We start from the raw sequence: 22,728 nt of genomic DNA, 5'->3' as shown, positions 1-22,728 counted from the left end.
TCCGGTACCTTCACCTTGAAAAGATCTGTTTTTCTGTAACATGGACTCTGATTACTCGTAAAAGCTCAATATAGACCAAATTATATAGTAACTGGTTTCTTGGAACCGCTTGACATCAAATTATAGTAACTCTGAATTATCGTCCTGAGCCATTCAAATTATCTTTAACTATTTCAAAGTAAATTTGTCTCGTCGTAACAGTTCTTGTTCCCTGGAACAGCTTGACAAGGGATCGGATTGTGGTAACTCACCATTCTAATTATCTACTCGAGACATTCAAATTATCATAACTAAACCGACTATGGTACGACCATAACTGGTTCCTCGGACATCATGACTCTAAATTATAGTAACCTCTCGTCCTAATTTATCGTCTCAAACCATTCGAGTTATCGTATCTACTCCATAGTAAATTTATATCGCCATTATAGTAATTTGTTATTCGAAAACTTGATGCCAAATTATGCTAACTCCCCAACGTGATTATCATCCGAGCCAATAACTGTTCCATGATAAATTACTCTCACCGTCATAGTAGCTAATTTCTCTAAAATACTTGACGCCAAATTGTGGTAACTGGTAACTCTTTATCCTAGTTCTAGTGTCTAAATATTTACCATAGTTTGCACGTACTACTTCTACGTAGATACGTACTCTCGTTCTAGCTTGTATTCTTGTAAAAAAAGAAAATCATCACGTACGCATGCAAGCACGTGTACACAAACCATGTTCATGTAGTATTGTCGTAACTCAGTGCACTAGCTCGCATGCACGCCACAAACTCCAATTCCCGAAACAGCCGTGAACCAATCAACGTGAATTGGATCATTGCGTGTTTATTTTCCATAAATCACCGTAGTTAATGTCTGTTATGCGCAGCGGCTCGGCTCGCGCGTGCGATGGGCGCGGAAAGTAGAAAAACACCCGATGCGCCGCTCAGGTTGCTGGGCTGGTGCGGTTGGTAGAATAAGCTATTCTATAGCCAGTTACGGAGTATACTCTCAGTATATACAGAGAGAGGGGAAGCCACATCAGGATAATAAAACGTATACGGTAGTACGTGTATAATAAAGCAACAATAAGGATGGACAGTCGGAGTGTGTGTGGCTAGGCCCTTGTTTACTTCCCTCCAAACTCCCAACTTTGACACTATGCAAAAAGAAGATTCCCCATCACATCAAACTTGCGGTACATGCATGGAGTACTAAATGTAGACAAAATCAAAAACTAATTGCACAGTTTTGTTGTACTTTGCGAGACGAATCTTTTGAGCCTAATTAGTCAATATTTGGACAATAATTCACAAATACAAACGAAACGCTACAGTGTCGCATTTATGGCAAAATGCCAATTTGGCACCTCCCAACTTGGGAAGTAAACATGGGCTAGGTTCGCTCATTTTCTTGAATTTATTCTATCGACGTAGCCGTACCCGTCGTGCATGCTTAACGATGCATCGACGGACCGGTCGGTCCAGATTTTTTTCTTCCAACCGGTTTAACGCCGATGCCGCCGGGTACGCTTGGCCAACGGGCTCAGATGCGTGCACAACAACGCGCAAACGTTGCCGTGCATGCGCTCGTGAACGCACGCAGTCCCGATCAGACGGCGGGACGCGCGACGAGACCGCAGATCAGAGAGCTCAGAAAAACCACCTGGAAGCCAGCAGAGGGCAGGGCATCCAACAGAACGGGGCAGGCATGACATTGGCATGCGGTTCAGAGCCCGGCAGGCAAGTACCGCGCCCGCAGGCGAGGCGACGACCGTCAAAGGCTGGGCGCCTGGGGGATGTGGCCGGACCGGGACGCCTCTCTCTTTCCCGGTGGAATGCTGTCAAAGCCACGCAACGACAGCCAGCCAGCCAGCCTGGGACTGTCCAGTGGCAGGCGCCAGGCGACGACGAACGGGGGCAAGCGTGCGCGCCGGGGCGCTGCCGCCCTGCCGGCCCAAAACGGAGGCGGCACCCCGCCGCTGCCTGCTCACTTCAGCCATGCCCGCGACGCCACGCACACAGCCACACCCCGTCGCCTCGCCCCCGCAACCCCATCAGCTTTTCTCAGGGGCACGGCAGCGGCACGATGCTCCTCGGCCCGCTCCGCGGGTCTCCGCTGTCTCCCGGTCGTCGTCCGGGCCGCGCTTCCCGGGTCGCGCCGGTCGCCTGGAGCGGGCCAGAGAGGTCTGATCGCGTTGCGCGCGCGCGCAGACGTACGCGTGCGGTACAGCGGCCGTGATGTGATGGCGATCTGATGGCCAATTAGATGCGGTGATCAGGTGATGTGAGCTCCGCAGGCCCAGCCCAGCGCGCCCGGGCGGCCAGAAAGAAGCCGCGACTATTTAACTTTGTTTATTTATTCAGTGCCACAGAGAGGTCAGGCCCCGCGCTGGAGCGACCGGTGCCTCACAAAATTGCTCACAAAATTATCATCGGCCCTCGCGAGCAGTCAAGGTTCGTCGGGGGGTTCACAGGCTGCTGCTGCCACTGAGCAACGTTCAGAATTCAAATAGCCGTACCCCTTCCGTTCATAAATAAGTGTATTTTTAGAATTCAAAATTTATCCCAAAATAAGAACAAATCTAATATTGGGACTACTTGTATTTTTCTACCTTCTCTCCTCCCAAAATACAATGATTATATCTCACTAACATTAATCTCTTCACCTAACCTTTAGAGATGTATTTATTCTGGGACGGAGGGAGGACAACGAACGAACGAACGCTGGGAGTAATTCAGAGTTCAGAATCAGAGAGCCCGGGCCTGCTAACTGCTGTTGCTAGCTCCTACCGTGATAGTGGGTGATGCGACCGTTTCCTCACACGTCCAAGTCCCGATGGACGGGTGCCCGGCGTCGGTCCATTTTTATGCAACGCCAGCCTTGCGCAGGGGCCTCCTTTCAAAGTCCCTAGCTACAGTAGCGTGGACCGGCCGGAAGAGTACCGTGCCGTGCCAACCTAAGAGTTCCCCGGAGGTCATTCATCTGCACCACCAGCATGCAGAAACTCCAACATTTTCCGGGCCATCCATCCATGCACTGCATGCTTGGAAGCAAGCGCGTGCGCCAGTGCCGTGCACGTGACGTGAGACTGTGAAAGCTCCAGGGCCTTTGCTTTGCTACAGGCCGGCCGGGCCGGCCCTCACGCCACCACCTGACCACCAGTCCACGACGCTGCAGGGCATGCATGCAATGCCACAAGGAGTAGACCAGTGTCGGTGCTGCTCGACTGCTGCATGCACGCATGGGATTGGATTGTTGCATGTCCTCTCCTTCTCGCAGCACTCCAAGTTGGACTTGAAAAGGTCCCGGCGCTACCAAGCTCGCTCGATCGTGGCGCACGCCGGATGGGTGCGCAGCAGGTTCCGGTTTGGCCCCTGCACGGGCATAGTTGTCCGGGCCGTGTTCACACCGCCGTGGTCGGCACGCGCGGACCAGGTTTATCCTAACGCTGTTTCATCAGTCTGTGTAAACAGCGACCCTGGCCAAATCCGAACACAGTGGTCTGCTCCTGTTAGTTTTATTTTATTTTATTTGTCTGTAGTGAAGACACATGGATATGATATTGGCCTATATTATATGCGTGGGATTGGGGTGACGGTGTGACACACGTTGGTTCCACGTCGCCTAAGTTAGGGCAAGTCTCAGGAAGAGTTTCGTAAGAAGTTTCACGGGCATTAAATTTCATAATATCAGCAGTTTTGCTTCCTTGGCAAAGTCTTTATGAGGAGAGAGAAGGAGGAGTTTCATCATATGTGAGAGGAGTTTCAGTTCCATGACACTTAGGCCCTGTTTGGAGAGGGGTGCTAAACTTTAAACTTTAGCACCCCACTTATTAGCACCTTTTAGCACTTGGGCTCCCAAACAGGGGTGCTAACAGGAGTGTGCTAAAGTTTAGCACCCCCATTTTCTTTAGCACACCCAAAGGTGCTAAAAGGTGCTAATGGGTGCTAAAAGTGGTCCCAAGCCCATTTTTTCCCTGCTGCCCCCCTCTCTCTCCTCTCCACTTTTCCCCAAGCCAGTCATAAATGAGGGCAATGTAGTCATTTCTCACCCAATGTGCTAAACTTTAGCACTGTATCCAAACAACCCTAAGTGCTAAACTTTAGCACTCCATTTAAGGGTGCTAAAGTTTAGCATCGTGTATCCAAACGGGGTCTTAGGGGGTGTTTGGATACCCTGCTAAAGTTTAGCACCTGTCACATCGGATGTTTGGATGCTAATTAGGAGTATTAAATATAGGTTAATTATAAAACTAATTGCCCAGATGGAGTCTAATTCGCGAGACGAATCTATTAAGCCTAATTAGTCCATGATTTGACAATGTGGTGCTATAATAACCATTTGCTAATGATGGATTAATTAGGCTTAATAGATTCATCTCGCGAATTAGCACAGGATTCTGCAATTAATTTTACAATTAGCTCATGTTTAGTCCTCCTAATTAGCATCCGAACATCCGATGTGACACTGCTAAAGTTTAGCAACTAGTATCAAACACCCCGTAACATGAATAATTATCTAGTTCCTAATCTTGGTAACCGTGCCCCTGAGACTAGCCTTAATACTGGGTATTTGGCTGAACCATTTAATATCCAATGCATGTTGTTAGGATCGGAGTACATGACAACAGTAAGAATGTTTTGCAGCAAGGAAAAAAATGTTGTAACTATGCTACCCAGATGGAAAAAATAATTACTACTCATGCCAATCATAAATACTCCCTCTGTCCCAAATTACTATTTTTTTTGCTTTTCTACATACATAAATTTTAGTATGAATCTAGACATATATAGTTTATATCTAGATGCATACCAAAAGCTATGTATGTAGAAAAACCAAAATGAATAGTAATTTGAGACGGAGGGAGTACTTGATATTTTGTACAAGTTCGATTAAAATTTTGACTATCAACAACTTTTTTAAATATTTATTTTAGAAACATGAAAGCACATATGTGTAATGTTCTTTTGAAATATACTAATCATAACCTCAAAATTTTATTAAAGTTTATAGATGTATTCAATAGAAACTAAACATCAATGGCACACATAACACACATTAATTAGAGACCATGTTATGTCCAAAACAAAACATTAAGGGGCCTGTTCGCTTCAGCTTATTCAGCTGGCTTACCAGCCACCAAACAGTGTTTTCCTCTCACAACAAATCAGCCGTTTCAGCTTTTCAGCCGGCTTATAAGCTGAAGCGAACAGGCCCAAGGTCTTGTTCGGTTGTTTAGGATTGAATCATGGAACAGAATCGTTCTTGGAGGGGAATGAGTGGATCTGATTGTGTCACTTGATCCTGGAGGGTTTCCGTTCAAGAGGTCAAGACATAGGGATTGATTTCGAATCGCTAAGAGGCTAGACTGACCAAAATGAACTGGAATAGAATCAAGGCCGGCTCCATTTCGATCCGAACCAAACGGTTATTTTATGTTAGGCTGGATTTCAAATCGGATCAAATCAATTCGTACGGAATAAATCTCGTTCCAAGCGGTTCGAACGAGGTTTGATTCCCTATCTACCAAAAGACCTCACCCGCCAAGCCGGGCTAGGTTAGCGCCTCACCGTGCCTACTAGCCTTAGATATGAAGGGAAAAACATTGCCAGGGATCCAACCACAAAACCACGTACGATTCCTTTTGCTCGGCGAGCGAGTCAAGGGTTACGTAGAGCAGATCTGATCAAAACATGAGTATTCTTTTGGCCGGAGGTTAAACGCGCATGTATTACATGTGGATGCGATGCAATCATTCATGTGGACTAATAATCAAGATAGTCTAGATTATGTTGTGCAATGGGCAGACCAACAAAATCAACATGGCGGAGATCGATCCGTAGATGATGCCTCCCTCTCTCACAACGAAATCAACATGGCCCTTATTGTAATGAACGGGGGAGCTTCCTGGGTGCCTACGTACTTCGTGTACGAAAAGTAGGAGCAATCATAGCATGCATAACAAGAGTAAGAGTTGGAAGACAAAAACACGAAACGGAAAGGAATAAAAGATAGCAACGGCATTTGCACTAATCCGGCCCACGCCATATGCATACGTGCATGATGATCAAATTTTTAATTAAAAATTAGTTAGACTAGTTTGTCAGTTGGTTTGCCTTTATGTAGAAAGCACGATTATTTCCATCAACTCCCACTTTTGACGCATGGATACTACCTACATCCATCTTTATGTAAGAGCATGTTTGGCATGAGCATAGAGCTAAGCTCCGCAACAGATGAGCAGTGTATGTCCATCTTCTCAGAACGTCAAATTATACATACGGAAAATATCAACAATGTAGCGATAATCATACTATTGGTGACATTGGCAATGCACCTAAACTTTAATTGGAGCTCAGCTTACAGCCAAACATATCAAATGATAGCTCTAGCTCTACACTTTGATCTATCTCATATGCAGGCTGGCTGGCTCAAGTTCGCGATCAAGTTTGCACACGTTATGTGTGTGCTAAGCCGGCATATCTCGAGATCGACGAATTTAATGTAGGAACTTTGCTGTCGACGCAGTTGCCTACTACTAAAAGAATAGCACCATATAAATTTCAAAATGTATATGCATGAAAATATAAACATATATACCGAGTTGAGAACTTGAACCCAGATAGATACGCTTCACTGTAACGAAGGTACTCGTTGTTTACAGTGAGGCGTATTCGCATGCGCCCCGGCCTGACGGCTTGCTCGCGCGCGTCAACCCTCTAACCCAGCTGGTAAGAGCGAAGTAGCGACCCAAATAGAGAAGACGGGAAGAGGATGAAAGAGACCGGCCGGCAATGATAGGATCGTGCCGCACATAGCAGAAACGAGCAGCCCTCGTGCAGCGGCGCCATCCAAGGTGGGCCGAGGATTCCGTACCGGCGAGTCCCCCACGCCGAGCACGATGCGGTCAAAACTCGGAGCGCTCACACCAGCTGTCCCGCACGTGCGCAGCCTCCCTCATCCGCACCGCACCCCACGAGAGAGGAAGAGGAGAGAGAGAGCCCCGACGGCCCGACCCCGCGCGCTGCCCGGTTGACCGGGGACACCCGCTGCCCCACTCGTAGGCGCAGGGGACCCACGCGCCAGAGACCCTGCGCGCAATCCCGCACGCCCGCGCGGGCTCCCGCCTCGCGACACGTCGCACCCTCGCGGCTACGGACGGGGAAGCGCCGGGCCCGCGGCCGCATCCGACGTGTCGTCGGCATCGGTCGGCGAGGGCGGACCGGGGCACGGACGTTGACGGGCTGTGTCCTGCCTGCGGCGGTGGCGTACGGTGGGGCCCGGTGGGAATATTTGCGCCCGGAGGACCGTGGTCCCCCTGGGCCCTGGCCTGCCGTCCGGCCGTCCGTGCGTCGATGGATCACCGGGTCCCGAGCTCGCGCGAGCCAGCGGCGTGCGCAAGCGTGGCGCGAGGCTTCCAGCTTCCTTCTCCCTCCCTCGCCGGGGCACGGGGCCCGCGGCCCCGGGAGCGGGGACTGACCGGTTTGACCGGCAGGGGCCCGCGGGGTCCCTGGCGCCCGGCGGACGGATGGGCGGCCCGGATTGGGCGCGGGCGCCGACACGCACGGGCAGGCGAGCCGGGGCGGGGGCGCACGCAGCGAGGCGCGCGGAAACCCACGCGCCCGCGCGGGCACAGAGCTGAGAGCCAGAGCGCGTCGGAATCCGCGGGACGGGATGGACTGGACCTGGGGGCGTTGCCGTCTGGATAATCTTGGGCACCGCAAGGGCAGCGGTACTACCCCTGGGGACGTGCAGACGGCTCTGACAACCGTTATTTGTACAGTGGGAGATGCGGTGATGGACATTCACTGTCACTGCGCGCTCGCTCGATCGGTGCGTTGAACCTGCAACTGCAATGTAGCACGGTCAAACCGGATTCCCTTTTTTTAAGATCGTGAGGCCCCCGGAATCGGAAGCCAGCTGTGCAGGAACTGTAGCAACTCGGCGCGTAACAGTAGAAACAGAGTTTACAGTGCCGCGGTGCTCAACAAGCCAGCAAACGATTTGGAAATCCGAAGAAAATCTACTCGAGACGAACAAAATAATCACTTCACATCTAAATCAGCTTATCAAGCCTTACACTGGAAGCCGCATTCGGAAAACTTGGGCACCTCCAAAGGTCAAATTCTATTGGCATCTCGAAGGAACCTTGACGGCACATATAAGAATAAGACATGGGCTCGATGTACATGATGCCTGCTGGCTGTATGATCAGGACATCACCTCTCTTGGTGAATTGCTACTTCGCTAGGGAGGTTTGGTGGGGCACACTCAGCACAATGAATTGTATCTTCTCCTTCACCTCAAGCATGAATATTCAGCAATGGTGGGCGCACCTTTGTAGGCTGCAGCCAAGGCCGCGCAGGAAAGGCCTGAACTCCTTGTTCAAGTTACCAATGCAGCACCTCTAGAAAGAAAGGAACATAAGGCTTTTTAATACCTGCAGCGGGTCGGCGCTCCAAGGAACGATCCTACAGGAAGTGCATCTCTAGGTTGAAGCCGGAGGAAAAGACCTACGTCGACTCCTAGGTGAGTTAGACGCGTTCTCAGTGCTTGATAGGTTTTTGCCTTGGTTGTGTTCAGAAATATAATAAAAACACTTGCATAGCACTCGGTGACGTTGGGCGTTGGCTCCATGGTGTAACAACTACTCTTATAAATTGTTTTTCTCCCTTCTTAACGCAATGATACGCAGCCCTCCTACATATTTGATAAAAAAATACTCTCTTCCTTGAGAGTATAAATGGATTCGGAGTTTGTCTACTCTATAGCACTAGCAAAGATGCAATGTGGTAGTACAAGTTTATAAAACAACAGGTATTATAACAATGTGTCTTTGAAACAATAGGATTAGAGTCATAGACCACACACTTGTTCTGGTTAGACTTTCAAGTTAAGGGAGTGGCCAATACGTATATTGCTCAAGGATGTGCTCGTTTGGATGTGCCACTTCTCTTTTTCTCACATCAAAAACCACCTTTTATTTTTCAAATCACTTAAGTAGAGGTAGTGAGTGGAAATTGATTGTGAAAATGTTTTTCTCTTGAGATCATGGACAAACATAGCGGAAGGGAAGGAATATATCATTTATAGATGCAGAACCAACAAAGAGTGAAAGCATTTTTAAATTCGAAAGCTAATCATATCATTTATAGATGCAAACCCAATGTAGTGTCAAAGTATTCGGAGTAACTGTAAAGAGTGTAGTTTTCAAAGACAAAAATCATCCCAATTAGCATAGTATGAAGGTATGTTTTGATATGTTCAGTTAGAGTTATCTACCTAATATCGGCTACAGTGTTCCAATCAAATATAACCATTCCCAACTAGCAACTATCCAACACGGCTAGTTGCCTCCACTCAAATATTTTCAACTAATAGCCTGCGAAAAAGATTAAAATTCCCATAGGTAATAACTGAAAATTACCTACCAATGTCATCTACGAGAGAGTAGAGTGACAATGAGGGTACAATAGACAATTGCCATCAAAAAGCAAAAATTCAGCACGTCCATAACTAAAGGATCCGAACATACCAGGTTTTATTAGCCAACATTTTAACAAGGAAGCAACTAGACCGCGAGCGCTCTCGTGTTAGGATTAAGCGGAGAGGCCTGGCCCATGCGCACGATAGACATCCCGCGCTGCAGCGATGAAACCGACGAAACCTTTTTCTTTCATCGCGACATTTATCTCTTCGTCAACCTTATCCTCTCATCTCCCCTGCTCGTCTTCCTCGCGACGCGTATCCCGCGCGCTGCCAGCCTCCACCTCACCGCCAGCGAGGACCACGCTCCTCCCACCCCTCCCCTTCCCTCTCCCATCCTCTCCCTCCATGGATCTGAGGAGAACGTGCCCCTAACCCCACCCCCTCCAACCATTACCCCCGCCGGTGGCTACCGCGCCGCCTCGCTAGCCACCCACCCCCTCCACCTCTATCCTACCCTCCGCTAAACTCATTGGTCCGTCACCCTCGCCGCCGACCCTGCCCACTGGTTGTCGACCGCCTCCCGGCCAGCGGAGTCGGCCACCGCCCCGACCATCCATGTAGGTCGGTCATCTTCTCCAACTCCAGTAAGCCACAGCCTCAACCATGATCTCCCCTTCCCTGTCGCTGCTGGGCTCAACCGCCACCCAGAACCCAGAAATCCTAATCCCTAACCCTGATGACCTCCACTGCCGCCTGCGGCCGGCGCGACCCGCCCACAGCCACCTTCACCCTGTTACTTTCTCATCTACCTTATTACTCTCTCCTGTGCTATTATGGATGTAACATGAGGGTTCTCGAGTTAAGACTAACTCGAGAGGGCTCTTCATAGTTTTTGCGTTTTAACAATCTAGCTTTTTATTAGTTCTAGCTAGTAGACAACCTTTTGTGGCTGTTTGGATGGTGGCCGATGCCAGCCCTTCCAATATCTTGGCCGTTTACTGAAGCACTCAAGTGTGTTTGGATAGGAGCCAATTAATGGCGCGCCCATACGAGAGTTCATTTCAACGCCGCCTCGAGGATGAAATGCAGGTGGGCGAACCCTTCGTCGAAAAAATTGATCCATCCTTGTGTTGGCGTGATGTGAACCAAACAACCTTTCTTTTAGCTCTAGTTAGGCCATGTTTGGATACAAACTCCTAAAGTTTAGTAGTGTACTAAAGTTTAGGACCCTCAAATTGCTAGTCCTAAAGTTTAGTACAGGGTTGTTTGGATGGACTACTAATCTTTAGGACCTTAGAGGGAAAATGTCATTTTTACCCCTCAATTACTCTTCTAAACTACCCCTGCACTGTTCGCGTCATTAATGCATGCGAGAGCAATAGGGGTAAAGGGGGACTTGGGACCACTTTTAGGAGAAATAGGATCCATTAGGACCCCTTGACCCTCCTAATGAAAATGACCCTCCTAAAGTTTAGGACCCATGTTTGGAAGCACGAGTCCTAAAAGTGTCCTAAAAGTGAACTCCTAATCTTTAGGAGGGTGTATCCAAACAGGACCTTAGTCTAAACATGCCCTCATTATTGTAGCTAAAGGCAACCATATGCGTCAAATTCTAGTTTTCTATTTCCCTCCTAGTGCTACCTAGTTCCATTCTTGTGTTTCATATGAGGTCTTTTAAATAGTCTGATGATTGGAGTAGTAACTAAAATTGGTCTGCCTGGCCGCAGATGCACGCACGGCATAAATGTGCAGAAACTATTAGGGCCTGTTTGGATCCATGAGCTAAATTTTAGTCTTGCACTTTTAGCTCAAAATTTAGTTCTTGGGATCCAAACAGGAGGGCTAAAAGTGACAAATAGCTAAAATTTTGGAGCTAAATTTTAGCCCCCAAAGAGGCCCTAAAAGGGGCTAAAAGTGATCCTGGACACTCCATACCCCTCCCCTCGCACAGCACCCTAGGCACGCGCCCCTCGCCTCCCCGCACTCTCTCTCTCCCCGCACTCTCTCCTCCCTCCCCGCATGCTCCGCCCGGCCCCGCCTCCTTCGCCCGCCGCCGCCGCCGCCTCGCCGGCCCCGCCATCTCTACTCGGCCCCGCCACCTCATCCGCCTCCGCCTCGCTCCCGCCGCCGTCGGCCACCTCCTCCTCCGCCGCCGCCGGCCACCTCCTTCTCCACCTCCTTCTCCGCCCCCGCCACCACCTCCTTCAACGCCTCCTCCGCCGCCGCCTCGACCCCGCCGCCAGCGGCCTCGATGCCACCGACCGCCGGATCTGGGGGCCGCAGCCGCCGCGAGATCTCTACCTCCTCCTCCGCCCTCTCCGTGTGCTACCGGCGCCGCGCTGGATCCGGGAGGCGGGAGCAGACCCATGTGCTCCCGGTGTCGCGCTGGAGGAGCTGGGCACCGTGGTGGCACTCCCGGCGCCCTCCGTCGCCACGGCCATCTCCGCGGTGGCGGCACTGCTCGACTCCGCCAGCGGGGACCTCCGGCCTCCTCCCGCACCCGCAAGGCCGCCGCCGCCCCGCTCGCCCGATCTCCTCCGTCTCCAGCACCAGGGACTTCTTCGGCAGCCTGCGCCGGAGGGTCGAAGGGTTGCCGCCGCCCCTTGCGCTCGAAGGGCAGCGCGAGCCCCGGCGGCTCCGGTTGGCGGAGGAGGTGGTGCAGCGCCGCCGCGATGGACTCGACGGAGTCTGCGGGCGTGGCGTGCGCCTTGGTGAGTGCATAGCGGTCCACGCACGGCCGCGGTGAGCAGCACCGCACGGCCGCGGCACAGCGCGACGGCCTCCTGGTCGTCGAGCTTGGACCCCTTGCACCCCATGGCTAGAGGTTGTTGGTGCGCGAACGGTACAAGTACGACGGAGGCAGCCCTCTCGAGTGGAGCAGAGCAGGTAGTGTATACCGTCCACTATACCCTCCCTCCTTACATGTGCAATCAATAAATGAGGGAAAATCGGTCATTACCTCAAGGAAGATTAAATTTTAGCTCATGGATCCAAACACCCCACAAGAACTAAATTTTAGGAGTCTAAATTTTAGCCCATCAATTTTGGATCCAAACACCACCTTAGTATAAATGTGCAGATATCGGAGAGTTGTTGCAAGGTCATTAATTGGCCGTGCCTATCGATGGAGAGGCTCCCTTGTCCATTCTCAAATCAAAATCAAGGGGGGGGGGGGGGGGGGGGGGGGGGGGGGCAGTAGGAGTAGCTCGTAGGCGCCCAATGCGAAGTGCACAGGTTAAACGATGAGCCGGACCGGGGCGGCGACCGACACTCTCCATTGACCGGAGAAAGGCCAGGTGGAGCCGGTGCCGGGACATGTCGTTGACTGAATTGTTGACTCATGAATGGCCACTGTACCATACGTAGATGTTAGAACTACGGGAACGGGAGCCATGACCCACGAGACGATCGAGCAGCGTCTGAGCAACTGGAGTTGCGTACAGTGGCACCTCCTCGGTAGTGTAGTCAGTAGTGGACATGAGATGAAATCGATGAGGACACAGAAAGGCGAAGGCGTGGATGCCAGGGCAGGAGTAGTTAGCACGGAACTACCACTACTACTACTGACATTTCAAGGAATCCGCCGTTTGCCATGGGTCGATGGGCAGAGACGGCCTAGCTTAACTGACCGGAGACCACTCTAGCGTAGCCGTCGGCATCTCCACGCACGCCCAAACAGCCTACGCCGTAGGGTAGCTTGTTGGCTTCCCTGGCTCTGTTTCTTCGGAACCACCCAAAGGCAGGCCAAAGCGGCAGGCAGGCAAAGGGACGATCGGGCTTTAGCGGCAACGCATATGGCCTGGGGAGAGATCGCGACTAGCGAACAAGGCGCATGTGACCATGTGTGCCGTGCCGTGCTACTACGCGCAGAGCATGTAGCTGGGGAGCCGCTGGAGCCTGGAGGACCTCGACTCGATCGATCCCCCCAGCTCAGCTTTGCGTCTCCGCGTAGTGCCGCCGCGGCTCCCGTTGCGTGCGCCCGTGGCTTGTATTGTTGCTGCTGCCTGCGATTGATCGTGGGGGAGGGCAGAGCCTGCAGGGGATGCCAACAAGCCTTCAGGTCTCGCGCCCATCACCATCAGGATTCAGAGCATGGCCATCATCACCCGAGCAGAGCAGCAGCAGCAGTAGCGCAGCGGTGGAACGTCAGCGGGTCAATATATTCCCAGATTTGTCTGGCCCGCTGCGCTGTGGGTCCCACACCGTGCCTGCCGGGGACGACGACCAACCAGGTGGGAAAATGGTGGAGCCTCGCTTCGCTCCGGCCCGGCCCAGCCCATCTAACTAGCCGAGCCTCAGTCAAACAAACCCAGTTAAACTGTTTGACGCCGCAGCTATCTGTGGCTCGCGCCCAATCACCCCACCACATCCGCCAACCACGGCGTCGCACACCCGGCGGGTCCGGCCGGCCCCGATCGAGCGGCACGGCCGCCGGCCTCCGGGTCCGGCAAGGACTCACGCGGTAGAAGTGGTAGTACTCCTACTCCAGTCTCCGCTCTCCAGCTCCAGCACGCACGGGCTCCAGCAGTAGTGAGTAGTGACCCACCCCGCACACGTGCTGTCCACCTCCCGCCTACTTATACCCGGCCGGCGCCATTCGTCCCCTCGATCGAATCGGCCAGTGATCTTCTCCTCCACTCTCCTTCCCCACCGCACCTGCAGTCAGCAGCATCCTCGCTCTCGTCTCCTCCTCTCCACCCACCAACCCACCACCACTCACTCAACCACCTCTCCTCTTCTCTACCCCCACGCGCACCACGTCTCCATCTGACCATCTCCATCTCCAGCGCGACGAGCTAGCTAGTTCGTTCGGCCCAGATCCACAGCAACAGCACCAGCAGCACGGTGCGGCTGTAATGCCGGGGAGCGTCCCGCTGGCGCTGGGCCTGGACACGGCGGGGGTGCAGGTGCCGTGGTACTTCCGGTGCCCCATCTCCCTGGAGCTGATGCGCGACCCCGTGACGGTATCCACGGGCCAGACCTACGACCGCGCCAGCATCGAGTCCTGGGTCGCCACCGGCAACACCACCTGCCCCGTCACCCGCGCGCCGCTCGCCGACTTCACGCTCATCCCCAACCACACCCTCCGCCGCCTCATCCAGGAGTGGTGCGTCGCGCACCGCTCCATGGGCGTCGAGCGCATCCCCACGCCCAAGCAGCCAGCCGACGCGGACCTCGTGCGCTCCCTCGTCGCGCAGGGCCCGGGGCTCCCGGCGCTCCGCCGGCTCAGGGCGCTCGCCAGAGAGTCCGACAAGAACAGGCTCGTCATGGCCACGCGCGAGACCAGGGCCGCGCTCGCCGAGGTGGCCTTCGGCTCCGGCTCCGGGGCCAGCGAGGAGCTCGAGGCGGAGGCCATGGCGGTGCTCGCGCTCGTCGGCCTCGGCGAGGCGGAGGCTGCCGAGGTGGTGGGGCGGGAGGAGCGGGTGACCAGGCTCGGCAAGGTCCTCGCCGCCGGCGGCCCGCTGGAGGCCAGGGTGAACGCGGGCGCCGTCGTGGAGGCCGCCGCGTCGGCGTCGGGCGCGGAGGCCCGGGCGGTGCTGGGCGCCGCCGAGGGCGTCATGGAGGGCCTGGTGGCGCTGGCCGAGGAGAAGGCCCACGCGCGCGCCGTGCGCGTCGGGATCCGGGGCCTCTTCGCGCTGTGCCTGGCCAAGGAGAACCGGCCCCGCGCGGTGTCCGCGGGCGCCGCGTCCGCGCTCGCCCGGCGCGTGGCGGAGGGAGGCGCCGGGGAGCCCGAGCGCGCGCTGGCGGCCGTGGAGCGGCTGTGCCGCGCCGAGGGCGGGCGCGACGCCGTGGTCGCCGGCGCCGGGGGCGGGCCCGCGGCCGTGGCGGCGCTGGTGCGCGCCATGTCCGGGCGCGCGGCGGAGCACGCGGCGGGGGCGCTGGTGGCCGTGGTGGGCGGGTCGGAGGCGCTGCAGGTGGAGGCGGTCCGGGCGGGCGCCATGAGCCAGCTGCTGCTGATGGTGCAGGGCGGGTGCTCGGAGCGCGCCAAGCGCAAGGCGCAGCACCTCCTCAAGCTCCTCCGCTCCGCCTGGCCGACCACCGACTGCATCGCCAACTCCGACGACTTCCTCCAGCCGTACTGACCAGGGATCATCGCGGCGAATTGCGTTTGCCAAGGCGGAGTGAGAAAGATCACTCATTCTCCACCAGTCACCGCGAACGCGAGGGAAAAAAGCTGCCGGCTTGTATGGCCTGGCCTTGCGAGCAACGCAACGGCCGCGGCGTCCGGTGGGGGGCGCCGCGCCGGCGCCGGCGGCGTGTATGTAATGGCGGAGGAAGGCGGTAGAATTTTTTTCTAATGTTTTTGCAGTTTTGTACGTACGTAATGTTGGCAGGGAGGGAGGCGGGATGGGTTCTTGATTCGATCAATAGTAGCAGCAGTAGCTGGTAGTAGCAATCACCGATTCTTACATGGCATTTTCCTTGGTCGCAAAAACCCGGCAAAAAAAATGTTTTCCGCCAGGGGAAGGCGCGCGTGCGGGCGTGTTTGCGTGTGGGTGTTTGGGTCAGTGAAAGTACAGGCGAAGCAGCGAGCGAGAGGACTGGGGAGATTGCGCATTGAAAGCTGGGCTGGGCAGCGGCAGAGCTTGGCCGGTGGCGGTACCGGGGTGGGGCTGCCCCCTCCTGCAGGCTGCAGGATGCTTCTGCAGAATGGAATGTTGTTGCCGTGAAATTATCACATCCCCTCCCTCCCTCTCCGGCTCCGCCATTGTTTTTCCTTTGTTTCCGTCCCCTCTGGCCCTCTCTCTCCTCTCTCATGGACACCAACACCACAATGGACAGGACACCCACTACAGGCAGTGAAGCAGGGGCGGATCGCGTGATTTGAAAAGGAGGACCATGGCTCGGCCTGGCAAGTTGGCAACGGGCATGTATACGAGCAGTGGCGACGGGATGGGGATCTGAAACCCAGACTAGAGATAGGGAAGCATGGCATCAGGACTCAGGGGCTTGCTCTGTTGCTCAGGCGCGCGCACACACAGAATGACAGAGAAAGAAAGGGTGGGCACGCACGGGCCGGGCAACTGCCGCTCGCTGGCCGCTGCAAACACAGCTGCAGCAGCTCCCTGCGGTGCCTGCGCCCCTTTTGACCGGATTGGCGAGCAGAGCTGCGAAGACGACCGGCTCCGCTCAGCCCTCACGACATTAGTGCGCCCGCCCAGCCACCTCCCCTGCCCCTTGGCCTTGGACTGCTATGTTGTTTGCTTCTCCCCTCCCGGGCTGCCTGAAAAAGAATACAGTACATGCTACCCACCGGCAGGGGAGCAGCCGGGCAAAGCAAGCATAAAGCCGCCGTATTAACCCAACCCCCGTCGTGGTGGTGGCGCTGGCGCCCCGGCCCCTCCCTCCCCGATCCGTTATTGCCGGTGCCCCCGCCATGACACCTGGGGCGCGAGCAAAACGACACTGTTCCGATGCGTTCCACTGTGCGCGCAGCCGCGCACCTCCATTATTACCACCACCCCGGTCTCCTCTCCTCCATCTCCAATTCTCCATGCACGCTCGCCCTGCTGCGGAGTCAAGATTGGTCCATGATTACATGCGCGCGCCCAGGGCCGGGGAACAGACAGAGCCGGACCCTACCGCCGTCGTGCTGCGGACGTGACGGCGATGCTGGGCGGCTGGCTTCTTGCGGCAGGGCGGGGCACCGGTACAATGGCAGTAATCTTCCTGTTCGTGTCGCTTGAAAGGTTTTTTACGAGTCCATTAATTAATTAAACAAGTTGTGCGATGGAGAAGGAAAAGGGAAGGGAGTGTGCCGTGTGTGTCCGCATCTCGCATCTCGTCGTCGTCCTCCGCGCACTGACGGGGGAAAAAGCGGTGGTCGCCGTGGATTGCGGCGGGCGCCGGTCTCGCGTGTTCGCTCGCACCTCGCAGCCGTCCGGTTCCTCTGCCACCTAGCCTGCCTAGTCGAAGCCAGCCGGTCGACGATGAGGACTCGGGGAAATCAAAAGGGATCAACGGAGAATGGAAATAAAAATGGAATGATTCTTTGCTTTAGTCTAACAAGTTTCGTGAGATGCTTTCGAGCTGTGATGATCGTGGGAGCTTTCCTTGGTCCGGAATTCAGCCCCTGGATCTGGCGTACCCTGGATCTGGATCCCCAGCCGGCGGGATCCTTTGAGTACAAACAACAAATCCGCGGGATTCATGCGACACTTCTCGTAGTAGATACGTCTGGGGTCTGTACTCCAACAGGGTGGAATTTTGTAGACATTTTGCTTCCACCACAAGCCAGTCACCGCAAAACCCCGGAGCCTTCGTCCACAGAGTGTCAGCTGATTAGTGTAAGGATAATTCTATTGACCATGTGCATGGTTCTTGAGCAACTATCAGTCGATCGTAGTCCATCTATCTTCCTTCGATTCATTTGCCGTCCACCACGGCTGTCTCCCAAGGTCCGCCGCCAATCCACCGCTGCGAAGCTAAATCGGCCCCGCCGATCAGTTGCTATGGTACCGGCCCCTCTGCCTTGGCATTACCACCCTGCTGGCTCGCGACTTCCTTTACGTCCAAAGATCGGAACGAAAGGAGAACCACCAACAATAAGTCCCATTCGTGATTGAAAGGAGAAAGGGATTTGAAATGCATGATCAGTTCTTAAACTTATCACGAAGTATCATCCATATCAATTCTGTAAATTTAAGATCTAAATTTTCAAGAAAGCCCTTACTCTTTGTTAATGTAACATGCCAGCATGAAGATTTCTTATTGACAAATATACATCAGCAAATTAAGATCCTTATTGACAAATATACATTAGCTAGCTGACTGGAATTGGCTAGGTTGGACCAACTAGCTGGATTGTTAATGTCCATAGCAAGCTCGAAGGGCTTTAGCTGGTGTCCGCTAAAATTAGCCAACTGCTGATTAGCTGGTGGATTCAATCACATTGTTGGACCGCTATCGCTACATTAATTGATCCTGTTTGGATTCAACCCAACTAAAATTAGCCATCTGCTGATTAGTTGGTGGATTCAAACACATTGTCAATCCGTCGCGGCTCTATCACACCCTGAAATTTTCGAATTTTAGGATGTGATTAAAAGGAATAAATAAACAATATTTTTCTCATAATTTTAAAATTTTTTTCCAACATTTATTTTTCTTTACAGGAAATTTAGTATAGGAAAAATAATTGTTTGTTTTTCTAAATTAAATAAGGTTGTCCTGTGTGTTGCATTCATGCCGATGCATCTTGGTGTTCCTTGAGTGCAAAAGGTTTTAATATGCGTTTAGACGATGTTTCAGACCCTTCTGAGAATTTTCCAGAATTTCTTGGAATTTATTCTTATTTTTCTAGAACTAAGTCCAAATTTTTGGAAGGTTCTATAATATTTTTTTCACAAGCTTCAAGTATTTTATTTACACTCCTCATGTCCCAATCTATCTCTAGGAATTTTCCTGGAATTTTTGAGATTTTCGGAGTATTTTTTGTGGCTTAATTGATTTTTCTAGATTTTTCTAGATTTATCTTTACACGGGAAATATTTATAAAAAAAGAAACCTTTTCTATCCTAATGGGCCGAGCATACCAAAGAATACGGCTCGATTCTAGGATCGCGAGGATGCAAGAAACGCTTAAAACGGAACTATGGTTGAAAAGATGAAGCTATCGAGATGTTTGAATTATAAAAGAAAAGGACAAGAGCTACCTGCTTCATTTATTTTAGTTGAGAAAAATAATGTAAAGATATTTTAGAGAAATATCCTTAGTTGTAATTAATCAATTTATATTTACATACGATGTAAAGCTTAGTCAAATTTTATTTATAAACAGTCAAGTACAATTTATGCAAATTAAACATTTAATTTGAAAATAAAGTATATGTAAACATCTAAACCTTTATGATTCGGGTTGAACTAACCAAATATAATTCAAAAAAATATTTATATTTATATTAGCCAAATTAACATTTAATTATGAAAACTCAAAATATAATCTACATAGCTTTTATTCATAAAATAAATTGAATAAGCATTAATCAAATTAAGTTTAATTTATGAAAAATCTGGGGTATATCTCTAATTAGTTTTTAATTGGAAAAATATTTAAGAGTAAGCATTAATCAAATTAACATTTATTATGAAAAGCGATGTATAACACTAAATAGCTTTTAATTAAAGAGAGCATGTTTAGTATATATTAACCAAATTAATATTAATTTTTTTTAAAAACATGCAATGATGGAAAACATCACCACTAACGTGTAATTTATGTTGTTATGAATCTAACGCAACTTAAACGGATAGAAACGGAGCTAAAACGTGTAATCTATGGATTAAACAAGGTTCTAAGGACCTAATCATGATTAACCGTAGATTGGGAGGACTAGTAGAAAAGATCTGCAAGACACATGAAACAGTGCTCGCAAAAAGATAAAGCTAAGGGTTAGTTCTGCAAAATTGAAGGGTTTGGGTTAGATTGAAAGGAACTGGAAATTTATAAGGGGTTTTCGGTAAAGTTGCCATGACTAGAGAAAAGGATAACTAATTAAAGATTTTTCAAGGGATCCATTTTTAAAACCGGCTTACCTTCTTCCTCCGGACTCCATCCGGTTGGCCCAATGGCCTTGCCATCGTCGGGCCGGCCGGGGGCTCCCAGCAATGGCGCGTGGGGCAGCGGCGTGCAGGCGCGGCACTGGCGGCGCGAGGGTGGCGACGTGGGTGCGCGGAGTAGCGGCGCGGCGGGCGGTGGCATAGGGGTGTCGGAGCGGGGAAGGCGCGACCAGGTGAGAAGCACGCAGGCGGCGGCGCACGGCAAGGCAAGGCAAGGCGGCGGCGAGCGAGGACGGTAGCAGCAGCAGGGCGAGGCGGGTGTTTGGGCGGCGCATTAAATAGGGGCGCGGGTGAACCCTAGCATGGCACGCACGCCAAGGCCGGCTGGCGGCGGCGGTGATGGGCCTCGATGGGTCGGGCGGGCGGATGTGGTCGGTGTCGGAGTGGTTTCTAGATTTATGTTTACATGGGAAATGTTTCTAAAAAAAGAAACCTTCTCTATCCTAACGGGCCGAGCCCGTGGACTCGACCCACTCCGACCCCGACCACGTGAAGTTTGGAGGCTCCGTTTCCAGGATTTAAGCTGTATATCTCTGGTAGACTCATAAGTCGTTATTTATATTTCCTTTATATGATACTATTACTGTTATTCACTAATGATGTCACTATATGTATGAAAACTAGATCCTAGCATACATATAGTTGTCACGTGGTTTTGTTTTAAAACCGTAGTTGTCACGTGGTTTTGTTTTAAAACCGGGTGTGACGTGCTGGTGGCTCAACTAAGGTCGGCGTAGCACCTGTTTTGATGCCTAAATAAAAAACCGGGCCAACAGACTATTTAACATAGGTTTTTTTTACACCTGATGAAAAAGTGCTGCGTGACTCGAAAAATCCAAAATCTCCAGCCCGATGCCTGCCTGCCCGCGGCTGGGATTGGACACAAATCAAAATTCATGGAGAAAGTAAAAAAGAAAATCCCCAAACAGGTCCGGCCCGGCCCGGCTAGCCGAACTTTCTAAAAAAATGTCAGAAATAAAAATTCCCAAATTTTCTAAGATTCTACTGTCTACTGAAAGAGTGGAAGGAAAGGAAAAATCATCTGAAAGTATACAAGTTGTGTAGAGTGAACGCGAAATGTCTATTTGTACCCCCTCGGTTGAGATAAGCACTCATTTGGCACCTTTTTAGAACCAGATAACTAAAAGAAAATGATAACTTTAACGTCATGGTCGCCTATCCATTTCCATGTTGAGGCAGGGGACACTGAGAAAATTCCTGCAATTATTGACGATGACATGTCCCCCCCCTCCACTGACGACCGGTCCTGGTCAAAGCGATGCCAACTCCCAAAGCTAAGCAGGTAGCATATCAAAATGGGCAAATACCATATCCGAGTGCAGGCGAGGAGAGGAGGCGCTCAAGAACTTTAAACTACTACTACACCTCTCTCGAGCCCCACCAACCGAGAGCAGGCAAGCCATCAAAACGAGAACAATTCGGTGCCCCCTTTCCTTTCGCCGGTATCTGCTGACAGGTACCTGCATTATCTGTCTATCATTACGATGGGCCAAGATAACATAGAACACCAACAACTTTCAGAAAGAAGAGATCGGCCAGTTGAATGAAAGGGGAAATCATGCATGCCTTGCCTGCTGCTGCTGCTGCTGCGCCCTGTGCTTTTGGGGGAGAATATAATCGGGACCGTACTGTGTGGTAGGTTTAATTTGCTTGTAAAGAAAGGGGGTTGTGTGTGTGTGTGTTCGTGGTCTTCAGTGGAGTGCTATGCCTACGCTGCTCCCTCCGTCGTTTGTTCGCCACTCCGCCTGCCTTTCCGAGCGATCTTTTCGTTCGGTGCCCATCTTTTTTTGTTTTGTTTTGCTTTCTTTTCTTCGGCGAGTGAGGAGCAGAGCAGTAGATTAATTTCGTAGCATCGTAGGGGAATCCACATCAGAATTTGTGCAGAAAGAAGGTGTCACAGCGGCCTATGGACCCCTAGGCACCCAAAAGAAATTGGCCTGTCGTACGACCGAGTACCAGTGCTACTACTAGCTGGTAGCAGTAGTGCCCTGCACCTCGTCAAGCATAGCAACGACAACGGGACGAGCTCAAGCGCATGAGATTCTTCGTTCCCACTAGTTCCCTAGTGGTGGCCGCGCGCTGCGACGCCTAGACCCCTGTCTGCTGTCGCTCCAGTACAATGATGTCGCACGAGCACCACCGCTCCAGAGCTCTGCTGCCAGTGTGCGCCATGCCATGCAACGACCGATCGATCTGATGCGATGCGCGGGGCATTGGTTGGATAAGCCCTCGTGCCACGCCCTTACTTTTCTCGCCTTCTTTTGTTTGCCCCATGTGCGGCACAGTGTTCATTCCTCTCGGGTCTTGACCCCCCCGAGTGGCGACGGACGGGCGGCTTGATCCGTGGGTGGATTGGGATTGGGAGATGGGAGGGAAGCACATGCGGGCGGGCGGGCGTGTGAGAGGACGCAGTTCTAGAATTCGATCGGTCCGGTGGCCGCCACATGAGCCGATCCAGGTGACAGCCAAGGCCGTAGCTGGCAGCACATGACCACGGAGACGATGGACAAGGAGGATCGACCCGACCCCCATCACAAGCTCAAATTCTTTAACGGTCCTGCACTAGCAGCCATCACGAGTTTCTTTCTTCCCATCGGAAGGCAAAGGCGGCATTATTCAAACCGGCTCAAGTGGGCTTGGACCATCTCATGGGCTTTGGAACGCTTCACAAATACCAAAACCAGCAAATAGCGTCGACCAGAAGGCCTTTCCAAATGCCAGCCCA

The 22,728-nt window shown here is 52.1% G+C and overlaps 1 protein-coding gene across 1 annotated transcript; it reads left to right on the top strand.

The window, feature by feature from the left end:
* Positions 1–13,994: 13,994 nt before the first annotated feature.
* On the top strand, positions 13,995–16,103 carry LOC117840384 (U-box domain-containing protein 25). The gene has a single exon (XM_034720923.2). The coding sequence runs from the start codon at positions 14,279–14,281 to the stop codon at positions 15,503–15,505; it is 1,227 nt and encodes a 408-aa protein (XP_034576814.1). The 5' UTR covers positions 13,995–14,278; the 3' UTR covers positions 15,506–16,103.
* The last annotated feature ends 6,625 nt before the right edge of the window (positions 16,104–22,728 follow it).

This window comes from Setaria viridis, chromosome 1, assembly GCF_005286985.2.
Source record: "Setaria viridis chromosome 1, Setaria_viridis_v4.0, whole genome shotgun sequence".
NCBI lineage: Eukaryota > Viridiplantae > Streptophyta > Magnoliopsida > Poales > Poaceae > Setaria > Setaria viridis.
The sequence above is the reverse complement of the archived record's forward strand: the minus strand, read 5'-3'. Positions and strand labels throughout refer to the sequence as shown.

Coding starts and splice junctions, on each gene's coding strand:
- LOC117840384 (XM_034720923.2), top strand. CDS start 14,279: ATGCCGGGGAGCGTCCCGCTGGCGCTGGGCCTGGACACGGCGGGGGTG.